A 19,088-nucleotide genomic window follows, 5' to 3' on the forward strand; every position below is an offset into this window, starting at 1 on the left:
ACAGAGAAAGATGAGAATCTCCAAAACTGTTTGACAAGATTACACTTCAGTAACGTTTCAGATCAGAAATGTACAATCTGACAATAATGATTTCATACATTTAGATGTACATCTTAGCTCTAATCATAGGATAAACATTCAAAAGACACATGTTTTGCGCTCCTTGACCTGTAACAGCACTTCATGATCCCACAGCACTGAGTGTGAGGAGTTTTCTCCTTCTGTCTCTGTTTACTGATATTCCACCAGTTCTAGTTTGACAAAAACACATCATATGGGATTTAAATAATGACATTTCACACAGGATTCTAAATGATGCTAGAAAAATCAGACCTTTATTAAAAATAAGCATTGCAAACTTGCAGAAAGTGTACAGAATATAATAGAAATGAGTTGAGTGAAGTTCTTTTAATTCAGGCTGCTTTTATTAAGAATATCAAACTCTGTGTCCAAATTAAAGCACACAATGTTGCCACGGCTGCTACATGAAAGCATAAATGATCCTGTAATTCATCTTGAAATCTGGTTTATGGGTTAAATTATTTTTAGCGGTTCACAGCAGGACTACGTCATGTGACTGATCTCCCTTTATAGAGTGAGATATCAAAGATACTCGTTTCTTTAGATCATCATCGTCATCATCATCATCATCATCTTCATCCCTTCAGAGTTTCTGGCTGCTGATGGGACTGAAGGCTTTGGGTGTTTGATCCTCCATGAAGGCCTCGATCTCCTCCACGGTTCGAGGAACGCAGGTCAGCAGCTCCACGCCGTCAGCCGTCACAGCGATATCATCCTCAATACGCACCTGAGACACACATGAGCAGAAATAATCATATAATTACAGTCTGAACTTTCAGAAATGTAGATTTATAATATCTGAAACAATGGAGCTTCAGTGCTTTTGATTGTAAAGTAATATTATGAAGATAAAACATATATAGTGTTTTATACTCTATATGTATATAATGCATAATACATGTAAATATTTACATCTACATTTAGTCATTTAGCAGATGCTTTTATCCAAATCGACTTACAAATGAGGACAATAGAAGCAATCAAAACCAACAAAATGCATACATTGTAGCATATAATATTATATATTGACAAATCATCAGCAAAATTTGTCAGCAAAAAAAAAAAAAATTTTCGATTTAAAATGCTGTATTTTATGAGATGAAACCCATATCTGGTAAGATACTCGTAGTTAATAGATTACACTAATATTACATAAAATGTAATATTCTATTAGATAATATGTATTTCTTGTAATATACTCTTTTTTTATAGTCCTGAAAAAAGACAGGAGTTTCTCCTCTTGTCTCGGTTTCCTGCTTTTATTAAAAAAAAAATTATTAAAAGAGTTTATTTAAAGCGTATAAATAAAGAATTTTTCTGAACTGTAAAAAAACACAAAAGGAAAAAGAAAAGTGGAAGTAGGGTTGAGAATGGATTGTATGTGGTGGTGGTGTTAGTGATGTTTTGTATGTGTTGTATGTGATGGAGCCATGAAAATCATACTGTGCCAACTGTAGTGTTCTTAATTGCTCTTTGTTTTATTAAGAAATTTTTCAAACTCTGAAAATTAAACACAAATTTACTGCTGTTGCTACATGAAAGCATAAAATGATCCTGTAATTCATCTGCAATTGTTTGTATGTTATCTTTATTTTTAATCCGATACACCACTGCACCACATTGATCTCCTTTATATGTAGATATCAAAGATACTCGTTTCTTTAGATCTTAATACATGACATCATTATCATAGAAAATCAGCTTCATCATCTTCAACCTTCTCAGTTTCTAAATGCTGATAATGACCTGTAGTGTTATACATTTCATGTGGTCTAGATTTTGGTGTGTCCAGTCATTTACATTTAAAACGGTTGTAAATCTAGCTCGAATACATTTTTAGCACACCATAGCCAACTTTAATCACATTAAACATAAATAATTATATTTGCAGAGTTGCAGTAAAAACCACAGGACTGACTGATTCAGGTTAAAACCTGCTGCACCTGATTTACATTTGAGTCAGATATGTGGCTAAAAAACGTGAAACATTCAGGATGAATGTGGCTGAACCAGTCTAGAGCACACAAACATGTAGAAACGTTTTCATCTTGGCACTGAATCAAATATGTGCTGGACTGAACAAAGCTTTCTACCATCTTCTGTTTGGCTTGCGTAATCACAAGTGTTTATAAGGATGAGGTGGTTAACAACAGATTTTAACCAGGACCTTCACAATCTTCACACACCAGCACTGACTAGAAATGGCACTTGTCAGAGACATTTATGGAGGGCAGGATACCAGTCAATGGACTGGAAATACCAAAAAAAGACACAGAGATAATCAGCTGGACACACAAGATGTTCTCTTCAAAATTTATAAACCAGTTCATCCTCCTACATTGGAAAATCTATGCGATCTGCTTTTCAGACCCAAGTTAGATCCGGTTCACTGGATGAAATTAATCGAAAGTGAAAGTGACGTGACATTCAGCCAAGTATGGTGACCCATACTCAGAATTCGTGCTCTGGTTTTTTTTCCCATCCGAAGTGCACACACCAGGGACACACACACACATTGCACACACACACACACTGTGAACACACACCCGGAGCAGTAGGCAGCCATCTTATGCTGCGGCGCCCGGGGAGCAGTTGCCTCTTTTGATGCCTTGCTCAAGGGCACCTTGTCATGGTATTGAAGGTCGGAGAGAGAACTGTACATGCACTCCCCCCACCCACAATTCCTGCCGGCCAGAGACTCGAACTCACAACCCTTCGATTGGGAGTCCGACTCTCTAACCATTAGGCCACGACTTCCCCAATCAGAAACAGATATGATAACATTACTGTTCAGTGGACTCTCAGACAAGTAACAGCTCCACTCAGAAATGTTATTAGTATCACTGGTGGATCGAATGAATTGCAAATGTTCTGTGCTGAATTTCCACAGAATCTGGAGATGAATTGCAAATGTTCTGTGCTGAATTTGATGAAGAAGAAGCAGAAAGAATACAAGAACTTGAAGCAAGAATTCGAGATCTCCAATTAGAAAACACAGTACTTAGAACAGCACCACAATTATAGAGCTGCATAAAACATGAGGTACAATATTCAATACAATCACATTCTTTCAAAACAGCAAGTGTTGTAGAAATGGTTAAAAACATCATGAATGTATCATAACAATGCATATGAATTGAGTTATGCTTGTTCTGGGTATCTGTTTGTAGTTATTTAACACTGTTCTAACTAACCTCAGCATAACTTTCTGGTTTTCTGAATATTTTCATCAACGTTTACTCTATGGGAGTGTGAATATACAGTAACAGCACTTTATTTGTTTCATCTCTTCCACACAGAGACCATGTTTTCACATGATGGGAGTCCATGAAGACCTCAAGATCTGCTGCTTTTGACCAGAATCAAAGCAGAACGAATATGAATGACTTGTACTTCTCTTTTACATTCATGCCAGTGAACTGTGATTAAATCTGACACACAGCTGTTACACTTTATAAAGTGAATTTTGTGAATTTTTCTGATGGTGTGTTTACTGCTGAAAGCCAATTTCTGTATAAGCACAAACCTTATATGTTTTTAATATTTTCAGTCTGTATTCTTCTCATACAATTATAGTTTTATATGCAAAGCTGAACTTTATGAACTATGTTTCTGTTAAGAACTGATAAACAAAGTACTTGGTGCACTCGGAACTGGGATGGTAGGCAGAGAGGGAGATTTCTGTTTTATGTAGCTGTGATTTCTGTTTTATTGGCCACTTTTTCTCTTCTCATGGGCCACTTCTCATCTGACAATTGACTAGTAAGCAAAATTAATAATAATAAAAAAAACATTTCACCTCTACCCTGGACTTTCTGTCTCTTTATTCCTGATCTAACACACACATTAACCTCTTGTGGCAGTGGCAGGACAAGATGTCACACTCTATGGGGTAAGTTGTCACAACGGAACCTGCCATTAAACTATATTATAATGCATGTGAATGTGTTTTATTGTGTTCGTGTGTTTAGCCTGCAACTATTAATGATTGTCAGAAAATTATTTAAAAATTCACAAAAATCACCAGAAAAGTAATATTATCATGTCATCCAGACTCTTGAGTCCAAAAGGCCAGGCCAACAGGATGTTACAGTTCTTAGTTCATTTGTAATGCATAATGACACAGTCTTTAAAACACTAGATGGCTACATGAAAGCATGAATGATTCTGTAAATCATTTTTGATACTGATTTACATAAGGAGAAGTCAAACAAACAGCAGCTGACATGTGACTGATTTCCCTTTATAGAGTGAAATATCAAAGATACTCCTTTACTTAGATAAACGTTAAAGTCTGATATATTGAAGAAAAGGAGTGTCATCATCATCATCATCATCATCATCTGCTGATGGGACTGAAGGCTTTGGACGTCATGAAGGCCTTGATTTACTCCAGGAACACCACCAAAACTATTTACTGTACTGTAAACATGGATCTTATAACATACTGTAGTTACTGTCAGCATCATTCTTTTTTCGTGAAGAAATTTTACTAAAGAAATCACTGTATAATCACTGTATTTTTAGTTTTTAATTCAATATTTACATATTTGTGCAGTCAGTAACAGTCACTGATCAGACGAATACAGCTCATGGCTCTTAATCAATCAATTAACCTGGTTAAATAAAGAAAATGAAATTAAAAAATGAATTTGGGACTTTATATTTCTGATGGCACCTTTCAGTTTGCCCTGAAAGTCTTTTATAACTTATATCTGTCCAGATATAGAACTGTCTCTTCTTCACGCTGATTAATACATTTTCCATCTGGGCTTGCAAAAGCGGTTCATAACCCAGGGTTAAAAAAATGATAAGTATCAAACATTTCTTTACCCTGGATTATACTGAAGTGGGGTGAAAAACACAATGCTGTGAAAAATACTTATGTGTGTCCTCCAGTGTGCCTGATGAATGCACTTCATTGTGTCGTGACAAAACCTATTCCAATTTGTCCCCAAACCACAGCAGTGAACAAACACACGTAATCACAGATGATATATAGTTAAAAGAAGAAATCATGTTAAAGTATCTAATAATCATCCTGTTCTCATGTGTTTTCAGTCACATATTTGATGAAATGTAAATCTGGTGCAGCAGGTTTGACACTGAACCGGCTTTATCAGTCCTGTGTTTAACTGCAGCTCTGAAAATATGATTCATTCAGGAATACAATAAAAATCATACGATGTTCAACATCTGACACGACCAGACCTGCAACACTCCTAATAGCCTCCCCACTTACATGAAAATGAAACTTCATCAGAATCATTTCAGAGAAGAGCTGAAGTTTCACGAGAAGAGCAGAATCACAAGTGAACTGCAGGAAGCAAACTAAAGAAACAAAACCACAATAAATGATGAAGAGTGTGAGACATAAAGGTTATACTCCACACAATTCACAGCCAACTGATCGCAGTTACAGCAAACTCTCAGTCCACTATGAAAACCACATCGATCCTCTTGATGATAGTTTTTCTCTCTGCTAACAGCTGAACATCTAGATCTGTGAGCAGCTCCTGCAAAGTTACTGGAACAATCCACAACGCTTGACCTCCCGTGAAAAGATCCCATCGCAAACAAACATTTACATTTATTCATTCAGTTCATGCTTTTATCCAAAACAGGGAACATCACAAGCAATTGTCAAGTCAACAACAGTCACATTTCACAACGCCAAGTTCATAGTTTAAACTACAATAATATTAACAGGAGTGATAGGAATAATAGTGTCTTTAAACTGACTTCTAAACAAAAAAAAGACAATTTGTTGTAAGAAGGCAAGACGTGAGTTTGAGGAGCCGTGTCTCTTTTCTTGTGTTAAACCTATAGTTAAAGAAAGAAAACTGAAGAAGTTAATTTCTCTGGATGCAAATAAACTAATACAGTTGCTATGAAGTGAACACAATTAACGATGGGAACTCATGATGACGGAGCAAACTCTCTGCATCCAGGTGATTTACTGGAAGGAAGTTCATTTAATGGAACTCAGGAGACTTAACCACAATCTTAGTACTGTTACACCCTCAAATTCAACCTAGTGTTCTACACGTGTCAGTTTTACACGTATGCAGCAGGTAATCAAGCAGAGCCAGTATCTACTGGAACAGAGAAAGATGAGAATCTACAAAACTGTTTGACAAGATTACACTTCAGTAACGTTTCAGATCAGCACTGTACAATCTGACAATAATGATTTCATATATTTAGATGTACATCTTTAACTCTAATCATAGGATAACTTTCAAAAGACGGTTTCTCCTTGAACTGTAACAGCGCTTCATTCCCACAGCACTGAGTGTGAGGAGTTTTCTCCTTCTGTCTCTGTTTACTGATATTCCACCAGTTCTAGTTTGACAAAAACACATCATATGGGATTTAAATAATGACATTTCACACAGGATTCTAAATGATGCTAGAAAAATCAGATCTTTATTAAAAATAAGCATTGCATTGTCATACAAACTTGCAGAAAGTATACAGAATATAATGCAAATGAGCTCAAAGTTATTTTAATTCAGGTAAAGTTCAGAGCTGCTTTTATTAAGAATATCAAACTCTGAAAATTAAAGCACAAAATGTTACACGGCTGCTACATGAAAGCATAAATGATCCTGTAATTCATCTGCAATCTGGTTTATGGGAAATTATTTTTAGCGAAACAGCAGCCGTCATGTGACTGATCTCCTTTATAGAGTGAGATATCAAAGATACTTGTGTTTCTTTAGTCGTTATTATTCGTCATCATCATCATCATCGTCATCATCATCATCGTCATCATCATCATCTTCATCCTTCAAAGTTTCTGGCTGCTGATGGGACTGAAGGCTTTGGGTGTTTGATCCTCCATGAAGGCCTCGATCTCCTCCACGGTTCGAGGAACGCAGGTCAGCAGCTCCACGCCGTCAGCCGTCACAGCGATATCATCCTCAATACGCACCTGAGACACACATGAGGAGAAATAATCATATAAATACAGTCTGAACTTTCAGAAATGTAGATTTATAATATCTGAAACAATGAAGCTTCAGTGCTTTTGACTGTAAAGTAATATTATGAAAATAAAACATATATAGTGCATTTTTTTACTAGTGTTTTTTTTTTTTTTTTTATTGTTGTTTGCAACATTGCAAAGTTTGTAGTAAGTCTGATGTGTTCTGACCCCGCCGAAGCCGCGGAAGCGCGTCAGGACGTCGTTGTTGATGAAGCCGCACTGCGCCGGTGAGTTGAGCGCTTGATCCAGCAGGTGGTTGATGAAGTAGATCCCTGGCTCCACCGTGAGGACCATGCGCTCCTGCACCACACGGCCCATCCGCAGACTCTTCAGCCCCGGCTCATCAATGCGCTCGATGCCCTGAAACACACCAGAGGCACGTTAACCACCGCTGCAGGTGACCACAAGCACCAGGAGAGCATTTGGGTTTAACCAAGGTGTCTACATTTTAAGATCTACATTTGAAAAGTTTCAATTTTATATTATGAAACGGAGAGTTCCGGTCCTTGATTCTGATTGGCTGAGCCACGTTCGAAGCTGTTATAAATTACTCTACAAAGTAACATACACCTGTGTTTACGTTTGTGTGTTGCTCGGCAGCCACTTTGTTACAACCACAACTGTTTCTGAGGAACTACATTGTTTGGTGAAAGAATACTGTTTTTATTAATATCATTAGACTTTATTTGCTCTGTTTTAGTTTGTGAATCCTTACGCTTCACGTCATGCCTAACAACACCCCTTATATGTTATAAATTCACTGCAAACCATGGCTTCTTGCGGCTTATTGCTTTATTAATTCGATTAAAAAATAATTTAAACATTTAAAAAAAAAATTTATTTGAATGTTTAATAAATATGAAAATTGTTACAAATGTAATAAATATTAATATAATGTAGTTATGCATTATAATGCAAGATTTATTTCTGGGCCACGGCTCTTCATATTAAGAAGTCTGCTTTACAAACGGGGAAATATTTATCTTGCTCTTTTAAGATAAACCGGCTTGATGTACAATGAAAGCATAGTTGGTAGTTTGACATAATATGAAATTACATTATTTTAAGCATATAAACATTCAATTTGTATAGCACTTTTCAAAATAAATATGGTTTCAAAGCAGCTTTTCAGAAATTAATCATGTTACTATTTATAATATGTGACCCTGGAGCACAAAACCAGTCGTAAGGGTCAATTTTTCAGTTTTGAGATTTATAAATGATCTGAAAGTTGAATAAATAAGCTTTCCATTGATGTATGGTTTGTTATGATAGTACAATATTTGTCTGAGATACAACTATTTGAAAATCTGGAATCTGAGGGTGCAAAAAAATCTAAATATTGAGAAAATCATCTTTAAAGTTGTCCAAATTAAGTTCTAAGCAATGCATATTACTGAAGTTTTGATATATTTACAGTAGGAAATTTACAAAATATCTTCATGGAACATGATCTTTACTTAATATCCTTATGATTTTTGGCATAAAAGAAAAATCAATAATTCTGACCCATACAATGTATTTTTGGCTATTGCTACAAATATACCCCAGAGACTTAAGACTGCTTTTGTGCTCCAGGGTCACAGATGTCCATGCCTTATAATTGCAATTTACAGTTTAGAGCTGGACAATAGTATAGTTTCCATGTGGCACAAATATAAACACTATAGATTTGCAATATAGTATAAATGGCTTTATGTGTGTGTGTGTGTATGCGGGTAAAATAAAATGTGTATTAGTTATTGGAAATGAGTTAATAATTTTGCAGTGGCTTTGAGGATTTCAAGTGGAGATAAAGATTAAAATGAAGACACATATAGAAAGTAAATAATATATTTGAAGATTTATCTTTATCATATCAGCCCTCTAACATTCATCATTACTACACGCTCCAATATTAAAATGATGCATATTGCTTGAGATTCACCTCTAAATGCTAGCAGTATACATGGCCTTCAGGGCAAAAACAGAAAAAGAAGTCGAAGTGAATCTCTCCCCTTTTCTAATGTGATCAGCTCTGACCTCTGGATATCCTCCCACGTCGTGGACGTCGATGCCCAGCAGGTGACCCAGACCGTGTGGCATGAACACAGAGCCCAGATGAACCTTCAGCATCTCCTCCACGCTCCCACGCAGGATCCCGATCTTCAGCAGCTCCTCCAGGTGAACCCGGTCAGCCAGACGATGCATGTCTGTCCACTTCACACCTGAGCACCAGTGAAGGGTCAGAGACACTCATTAGACTGAGGTCAGAGGTCACTTTACAGATTAGGATTAAAGACAGTGTGCACGTGTTCTTTTAGAAAGTGCATTCTTAAACAACAGAACTCAAATTTTGACATACACTACTGTTCAAAGCTTTGAAATTTATTTTATTGACTAAGGACACATTCAATTGATGAAAAGCAACAGTAAAGACATTTATAATGTTGCAAAAGATTTCCATTTCAAATTAATGCTGTTCTTTTGAACTTTCTGTTCATCTGTGAATCCTGAAAAATAAACAAAATAGCAAATGTGACCCTGGAGCACAAAACCAGTCATAAGTGTCAATTTTTTGAAATTGAGATTTATGCATCCTCTGAAAGCTGAATAAATAATCTCTCCATTGATGTGTGGTTTGTTAGGAGGACAATATTTGTCTGAGATACAACTATTTGAAAATCTGGAATCTGAGGGAGCAAAAAAAATCTAAATATTGAGAAAATCATCTTTAAAGTTGTTCAAAATGAAGTTCTTAGCAATGCATATTACTAATCAAAAATTAAGTTTTAATTAGTTATGGTAGGAAATTTACTAAATATCTTCATGGAACATGATCTTTACTTAATATCCTAATGATTTTTGGCATAAAAGAAAAATCTATAATTTTGACCCATACAATGTATTTTTGGCTATTGCTACAAATATACCCCAGAGATTTAAGACTGCTTTTGTGCTGCAGGGTCACATTTAGTATTTTGACCATCTGGGATTCTTCAGTGCTTGTACCTGGTTTGATGGCGGCCATCACGGCTCTGGAGGACTTCAGCACGGCTTCATAAATGGCTCTCTGGTCTGCGGTGAACTTGCCGTTGGCTGGGAAAGAGCAGGTGATGTCGGAGGAGTAGCAGTAATACTCGCCGCCCATATCAAACAGACTGTCCGAGAAACAATCAGACAGAAGAACAAAGAGTTTGTATGGTTTGGATTTAATTTTATATTTCAAATACTGAGTATTCCTGCTTTATTGTATTGTATTCTATTGTTGCATTATTATTATTTTACATCTTTATAATGTACAAAGCTTTTGGACTTTGATAGTTCCACTTAAAAAAAAAAAAAAACATTTTTTTTTTTACTTTTATTATTGATTATAGATTTCAACAAATCATTAAACATTTAACTCATGGTCTTGTGTACAGGATACTGCAACACATGAAATTAAAATAAAAAAATGCATAGCATAGAGTAAGCATTCTTTAGGATTTAATTATGGCACAGAATGTTTTTTATTAATAATATTTGAAAAACAGTTTAATAAAGTGCAATACTTTTTTTTTCTGAAAGACACTCCTAGATTCTGTATATCTAGGTATTGCTTTATTTTTTATTTTTTTTTTATTTTTTTTTTTTGGTATGGATATAGAATTTTGAATTATGAAATTTTGTTTTTTAAAATAATGATTATTATTAGTATTATTTTTAAATTTTATTATAAATTGGTTGAACCTGGATGTAAATATAAAGTTAGATACTTTGTAGTAAATTAGCTGCTACAAGCATTTGTTTCCAAAAAATGTAAACTGTCTTTCTAGTTCTTGTCCACCAGGGGTCAGTGTGTGACCGCTTATAAAGAGATGATGCAGCCTGACCCACTGAAGAGAGACATATTCATCACACTGACTGAAAGACCAGCATCCATCAACAAAACAACTGATACAGAGAACTATTTATTAAAATAATAAAGAAACAAATGAGAAAGAGGCAGATGGACTCACCACATGTCTCCATCCTGGATGCTTTTGTCATTGGGAGCACCGGCGTGTCCGTAATGCAGAACAGATGAGTTATTCCCACTGACGGCAAATTACATGTTAACATGCAACCCAAAACAACATCGTCAACAACATTCTAATGAACATCATTTTTATATCTTTAAGGAAGTACAGTAACAGTGACAAATGCATTAATGGTACAGTAAAGTTTTGCAGTGCTACTGTATTCAACAGCAGCCACATTAATAGGGAACATCACTTTGAATTTGTTGCTTTAAGTATTACATTTATTTGACCTACCTAAAAACTACTGTGTGACAAAAACTTTAAATTTAAATTATTGTTGACTGAAAATCTAGTATTATAAATAATCGTGATTTGCCATATTTGAATATGCATGAAAGAAATTTAAGATCTGCAGTGAAGAAAAAAAAAAAAAGACTTAAATTTGAGTCAATTTGAGCTTGGAAAATAACACACATATCATATGCACTGAACTGTTGTAGCGCTTTTCTACACTTCTGCAGGTTAACAAACATTTTTAGATGAACGATGCATTTGAGATTGAATCCAAAACATGTCTGAAGTTCATTTATTCATCCAAATGTTTGCTGCAATTCAACTTTGAACTCCAAGAAATGTGTTTTGCTCTGGGTAAAGAATGATATCTGACACCAAGAGCCTCTCAGAGAACACACACACACACACACGGTAATGATTTCCTCTGGTCTGTTATTGCACTGTAAGTTCTTGTGCTGTTTGTGTAACACTCAGTAAGAACATCAGTAATCACAAGAACAGTGTAGCTGGCCGAGGCGTTTCTGTTCTGTACGCAGCTAATTTGTGAGTTTTCTATTTGTTTGTGTGTGTTGGTGGTGCATTTACCTTCCACAGATGCAGGTGTATGAGGTGTGACGCATCCCTCCGCGAGAGTAACAGTAATGCTGGAACAGACTGAAACACACACAGTTCACATGAGCATCAGTCAATCTCAGTCAACAGAAAAAAATAATACATTCTGTATAAAGAAAATTATGCATGTGTATACATATTTAAAATTGTTTGCATTGCAAGACTATTTTCATGATATTCACCCCAATTCTCATTATCAATGAGCAAATTTTAAAGAAACACGAGGACTGAAATCTGAAATATCAGCCAAAAGCAGCACAGCTTTCATTGCTCCACAGTGACCTGCACTAAAATTACAAAATCCAACATGAAGAGCCTGAAAGAGCCCGTCAGTCGATATAGATTGAAAAATGTAGTAGCCTCAGAAAACCTTGAGTGACAACTTCATAACAACAGATCGACAAAACACTGATACACACTGATATACAGCAGACCAAAGATTTCCATCTGCTGTGCGATAAAACCCTCAAACACATTAAAGGAGAGATCCGAGAGACATAAAGAGGCCAAAAGATCACAGAGACTACTCCGATACCCTAACAACCACTCAAACACCATAGCAACACACTAACAACCGCTCAAACGCCATGGCAACACACTAACAACCGCTCAAACGCAATGGTAACACACTAACAACCGCTCAAACGCCATGGTAACACACTAACAACCGCTCAAACGCAATGGTAACACACTAACAACCGCTCAAACGCCATGGCAACACACTAACAACCGCTCAAACGCCATGGCAACACACTAACAACCGCTCAAACGCCATGGCAACACACTAACAACCGCTCAAACGCCATAGCAACACACTAACAACCGCTCAAACGCCATGGTAACACACTAACAACCGCTCAAATCACAATGGTAACACACTAAACAACCGCTCAAACGCCATGGTAACTAACACTAACAACCGCTCAAACGCCATGGTAACACACTAACAACCGCTCAAACGCCATGGCAAACACACTAACAATCGCTCAAACGCAATGGTAACACACTAACAACCGCTCAAACGCCATGGTAACACACTAACAACCGCTCAAACACCATGGCAACACACTAACAATCGCTCAAACACCATACTTACACACTAACAACCGCTCAAACACCATAGCAACACACTAACAACCACTTAGACATCATAGCAACTCGCTAACAACCACTAAAACTCCCTAGCAACACACTAACAACAAATCAAACACCCTAGCAACACACTAACAATCACCTAAACACCAAAGCAATCATACAGCATCACACTAAAAACCATTCAAACACCCAATCAACCACATAGCAACACAATAGCAACCAATCAGACACCCTAGTAACCACATAACACACTAAAAACCACTGACACCATAGCAACCATATAACAACACACTAACAGCCACTCAAACACCCTAGCAACACACTAACAACCATTTATACACCACAGCAACACACTAACAACCACTCAAACACCATGGCAACACCCTAACAACCACTCAAACACCATGGCAACACCCTAACAACCACACAAACACCATGGCAACACCCTTACAACCGCTCAAACACCATAGCAACACACTAACAACCGCTCAAACACCATGGCAACACCCTAACAACCACACAAACACCATGGCAACACCCTTACAACCACTCAAACACCATAGTAACACACTAACAACCACTCAAACACCATGGCAACACCCTAACAACCACACAAACACCATGGCAACACCCTTACAACCACTCAAACACCATAGTAACACACTAACAACCATTTATACACCACAGCAACACACTAACAACCACTCAAACACCATGGCAACACCCTTACAACCACTCAAACACCATAGTAACACACTAACAACCACTCAAGACACGCTAGTAACCACATAAAACACTAACAACCACTCAGAAACACAAGCAAACAAATACAAACAACACCTCACCATCATGGCATCAAGTTCTCTTCATAAAATATAAAATCTACTCTGCTCAAGATAAGGTAAAATAAAAAAAATATATATACAAAACAGAAAGATGACAGAAGCATCACACATTCTTCACCCAACAACAGGACATGAAATATGTTTCCGAAATCGCTGCAGTCCATTTACCTGACTGTGTGTGTGTGTGTGTGTGTGTGTGTGTGTGTGTGTGTGTGTGTGTGTGTGTGTGTGTGTGTGTTCATTCACAATGTTGTGTGTGTGTGTGTGTAGTTCGTGGCAGCTTTAATTAAAGCATTAAGAATTAAAGAGGTTTTTTACTTAGGACTTCTTTATTTTGAACCGATTTCTACCCAGGAAACCTTAAAATCTGAACACGAGAATTACAAAACACTACTGCAACTCTGAAAGGGTGTTATCATATTTGCATATTTACAAGGTTAATATCACTGATTGGACAAGTATAATAACCTCTGTTTTAACAACTGCTTGTCTTAAACACACTTCTTGTATTAAAATTGTAAAATAAAATCTTCAGTTAACTAACTTCCCTCAGATCCTGAAACTAGACAGTGTGTGAATGTTCCTGCAGTTGCACAAGGCTCATTAATATTCAGTGATTTGGTGTTACATTCTAGTGTTACACTGTATCACACAGGAAGTGCGCTTCATCACTCAAGGTTACAATGTTACTATCCACCTTTTTCAACTTTAGCCAGTGTGAAATATCACTTAACCCTGAATTAGACGTGGCTTTAACCCAGGGTTACAGAAATTATGCAAAAAGACAAATTATTAACCAACATCATGAATATTGCACATAAAACCATTTCTTCTTGTTCTCTTATTTGTTCTCTTATTTGAAATAATTAATTTCAGCTCACTCCAAACAGAAATCACTCAGGACACAGAATGAAAGTTAATAGATTATGAAAGGTCATGTGACTTTTAATTGGCTGATTCTTTCTGACAGTCATGAAAACTATGCTCAGTTTCGTTCTCATTATGAGGAAATGAAGTCAGCGATCAGGGAAACACTTCCTTCAGGGTCTGATCTCTCTGTGTGCTTATTATAGATTCAGTCATGCTAGATTAAATCACACGCTAACGGGAGACTTCCATATTGAAAGTACTTTTAATTGAGGACTAATTGTAGCTTGCCTCCAGGAAACAGATCCATGTATATTTCCTATGACGGAATATGTACACTATCATTCAAAAGTTTTTACCACGTTTCATTTTTCCTTCTATTATGGCTATAAATGATAAAATGGCAAGCAGTAGTGAGCGAATGAGGACAATTACAATCGCTTCTTAGAAAAGCCACAGCATGTAGTGTAGATAATTAGCTTTCCAGGGCATTTTCACCTTAGTTTCTGCTGCGTTCAGTCAGTGTGCAACACACATCTGTGCACTGATCACAAACTGCTATCTGTTAATATTGGCTCTAAAAAATGAAAACATGCTACAGACTCCCTAATCTGAGCATTAAGAGCTGAAAACTCCTCTGAAATAACAAAAACAACTAATGAACAAACCAATGCACAATGCATACATTATGAAACATTAATATAACGGAAAAAAAAAAAACCAGCCAGCAAACCAAGTGGAAAACCTTTTTGAATAACTACAAATAGTAACAGTGGAAGCCATTATGAACTGTCCTCGTAATGCTGAATGTTCACTATCAAGTGCAGCGATATCTTACACAGCGCTTCATGTCCAAGCAGCTCAGGATAGCTCACAAACACCCAGAGGAGAGAGAAAGCCCCGTTAGAGTCTGAGAGGAGACTCTTTTTCTCTGAAATGCTTCCATTCCTCTCCAGCATCCCAGACTCCTCCTCTGCACAGGGATCTCCCTCAGCGCCGCACTGATCTCCGTCCAACACGCCGGCTCACCGCAGGGCTCCGGGACACTTCCAGCTTTCTTACGAAAGACAGTCGAGAAATGCAATGCTGGAACAAGACTCACATGTGGGAGAACCTCAGCCGCTCTCTGACATTTAAACACACTAGTTTAACACTAGCGAGATGCTTTGATATTGTCTGCACTCAGAGCATCTCAAGTTACTGTGATGTGCATGGTCCACGACTACAGTGTGTAAAAGTATACATTTCTAATTTTAATGTCTATTTAGTAGGCATCTCACTTGGGTTTGGAAAAGACATTCTTTTTCTTCAGATCAGGGATTATCAAACTTTTTTCCTTTAAGCTAATATATATATATATATACATATATAATAAAGTATACAGTAAAGTTTTTTTAAAGTCTACCTGATATTTTATATTTCATTAATTTGAATATTTCATTAATTTAACACACATATTCATGGTTCTCTGATGACATGCAGGCAAACAAATGTACTATATTATACAATACAGAATATACTATATTATATTAATATTATGTATTATAATTTTTTTTTGTACATTTTTTATGATTTTATTTTTTAGTAAGTGCTTTATTTTGATAGTTTTTATTTTAAAATGATTTCTTTACATATTTATGATTTAATTAATTTTTTTGAGTTTTTATTTTTATTTAAAAAAAATTTACATTATGTTTTAATCATTTTTTATCATTTTAAATGATTTAAATGTATTTAATTTTGATTGTTTTCATTTAAAAGTGAGTAACTTTAACTTTACATATTTATGATTAAATTAATTTTTTAGAGTTTTTATTTTATTTAAAAATATTTTTACATTATGATTTAATAATTTTTTTATCATTTTAAATTATTTAAATTTATTTAATTTTGAGTGTTTTCATTTTAAAGTAAGTTCCTTTAACTTTACATATTTATGATTAAATTAATTTCTAGTAAGGGTTTTATTTTGATTGTTTTTATTTTAATAGATTTGGGTTAAGGTTAAATAATTTTTATTTAAAATGATTTACATTTATTTAAATTTTTATAATTTAATTTATGTTTAGTGTTTTATTTTTAATTATTTTTACATTTCTATGATTTAATTTTCAGTAAGCCTTTTATTAAGATTGTTTTTAGTTTAAAATAATTTATTTTAAATTTGGCAAACCCTGCTTTAGAGGAATGACAATGTACCACGATAACAAGCAACGACCGATATCCCATCATGCTCTGGTGTGTTGGGGCTGTGATGCACCTGGAAGAACATCCCTGCTGCACATTACACAGTCTCACCATCTGCACTTCCTCTTAAATGAACAATCACGCAGCAGCTTTCACGTGCTGAACTGAGAGCTTCAACATCGGGACAGTTTCTGAATTTAACGCTCGTTCTGTCGTTCGGTTCCCCCAAAGTTCATCTGTTCAAAGTGAGCTGCTCCAGAAACACACAACAGAAGTAAATCTCACTCACAGGTGTGATAATTCATAATTCATTCTGCCTGCACATGTGTAGTGACCCAAAAATGAATACAGCATCCTCACATCACAATGCCCTGTTTTAAGCTCAAATGCACAGTTCCTGTAAATCAATACTGAATTAAGTACTTTAACTTACACTCATGTGGTTTCAAAGCTATTTGAGTTTCTTCAGTGGAGACATTTTTAAGAATGAAACAATGAAGCTGAATGATGATGAACGCGAGCTCCAAAAAGCTCAGACATTGCACTATATTCCTAAAACCTTTTTCTTGAAGTCCCTCTGAGATTTTAAGTGAATATTTTGATCATTAACCATAAACACACTTGCATGTTCATGGTTACTGGTCAAATGTCATGCAGCTAAACAAATTACTTATTCTAATTACTTCTATATTAAAATTTCTTATATTAATTTTAAATGTTTATAATTTTACTATTTGCTTTATGATGTTTAATTTTGAATGTTTCTATTTTAAAATTACTTAATTTTGATTTAATAAATGGTTTCATACATTTTATTTTGATAATTAAAAAAAAATCTATTTTAGGTTTAAATTATGATTTTTATATTATTATTATTATTATAGTTCCCTTCTGAATTTAAATTTTTCATTTTTACATTTTTATGATTTAATATATTTCAAGAACGTGTTTTAGTTTTATTCTTTTTGTTTTTACATATTTAAATTAATTATTTTAATATTTTATGAATTGTTTAATTTTGAATGTTATATTTTAAAATGACTTATTTTAATTTAACAATTTTATGATTACATTATTTTTAGTTTTTTATTTTATTATTTTTATTTACAAATATTCTGGTTTAAATATTTTTTATGGTTAATTTTGAATGTTTTATTTTAAAATTATGTAATTTTTCATTTGAATGATTTAATAAATTTTTAGTAAGTGTTTTATTTTGATTATTTTTATTTTTACATTTTATGATTTAATAAATTTTTAGCATTAAAATTAGATTTTTAATTTTAATATAATTTATTTTAGTTGTACATTTTTATGATTTTAAAATTAATTAAGTGTTTCATATTGAATGATTTTATTTAAAATGTTATTATTTAACTAATTTTTAGTGCTTTAATTAGATTTTTAATTTTAGTTTTACATTTATGACTTAATTTCAGATTTTTATTTTTTTTAATTTAAACCAATTAGTCCTTAACCTTCATTAACCTAATAGCAATAAACAGAAGAGTCGATGACCCCCACAAACACAGTCATTCAATCCCATGATGCTTTGCTGTCAGCACTCACGCTAAGGTCGAACGCTACATGTACAAATGAAACACAAATGTGGAAAGTGCAGCAGATGGTGGAGCGGATCAAGCTGGATAATCTAATCTCAGTGCAGTAAATCCTAATCAAATGCCGTGTTTGTGGCCGGTTAGAGTGACATTTCCCATCGGTAACCCGGGACAGCTGCTTGTTATCACTCGGATTTGCATTTTTAGGACAAGCCGTGCCGTCCTTCACTCAGATTTCATCTGGATTTGTTCACGGTCAGTCTTCAATCAGCCGAAGGGATTCAGAGATAAACCTAAATGTCTCAGTCGCATAAAATCATTTCACTGATTATGAAAGTAAATCTCAAGGATAATTACAGCAAAACAGAGTTTCCATGTCATGCACACACCTGTCCGTCAAACTCTGAAATGAAGATATTCAAAATGATGAACATAAATCCAAGGACGGTATAACGCATGCATTTCTTTAAGTTGATAATGCTATTAATATTTCGACATAGTTGTTTAATTTGCAGTATAACTGTGTGATTCTGATGTGTGCAAACAACAAAGATCAACATCTAAGAAATATAAT

At 35.0% G+C, this 19,088-nt stretch overlaps 1 protein-coding gene across 2 annotated transcripts in view; it reads right to left on the reverse strand.

Moving 5' to 3' along the window:
- Positions 1 to 6,481: 6,481 nt before the first annotated feature.
- The window catches only part of LOC109109925 (xaa-Pro dipeptidase-like), a 56,403-nt gene continuing 43,796 nt past the window's right edge, over positions 6,482 to 19,088 (reverse strand). For both annotated transcript variants that reach the window (XM_042775738.1, XM_042775739.1), the window contains exons 10-15: positions 11,935 to 12,003; positions 11,053 to 11,130; positions 10,064 to 10,212; positions 9,095 to 9,279; positions 7,241 to 7,432; positions 6,482 to 7,018 (exon numbers count right to left, since the gene is read on the reverse strand). In XM_042775738.1, the coding sequence (XP_042631672.1) occupies positions 6,875 to 7,018; positions 7,241 to 7,432; positions 9,095 to 9,279; positions 10,064 to 10,212; positions 11,053 to 11,130; positions 11,935 to 12,003 (817 nt within the window). In that variant the 3' untranslated portion in view covers positions 6,482 to 6,874. The remainder of the gene's footprint in view (positions 7,019 to 7,240; positions 7,433 to 9,094; positions 9,280 to 10,063; positions 10,213 to 11,052; positions 11,131 to 11,934; positions 12,004 to 19,088) is intronic.

The sequence above is a fragment of the Cyprinus carpio genome, chromosome A18, assembly GCF_018340385.1.
Source record: "Cyprinus carpio isolate SPL01 chromosome A18, ASM1834038v1, whole genome shotgun sequence".
Lineage (NCBI taxonomy): Eukaryota > Metazoa > Chordata > Actinopteri > Cypriniformes > Cyprinidae > Cyprinus > Cyprinus carpio.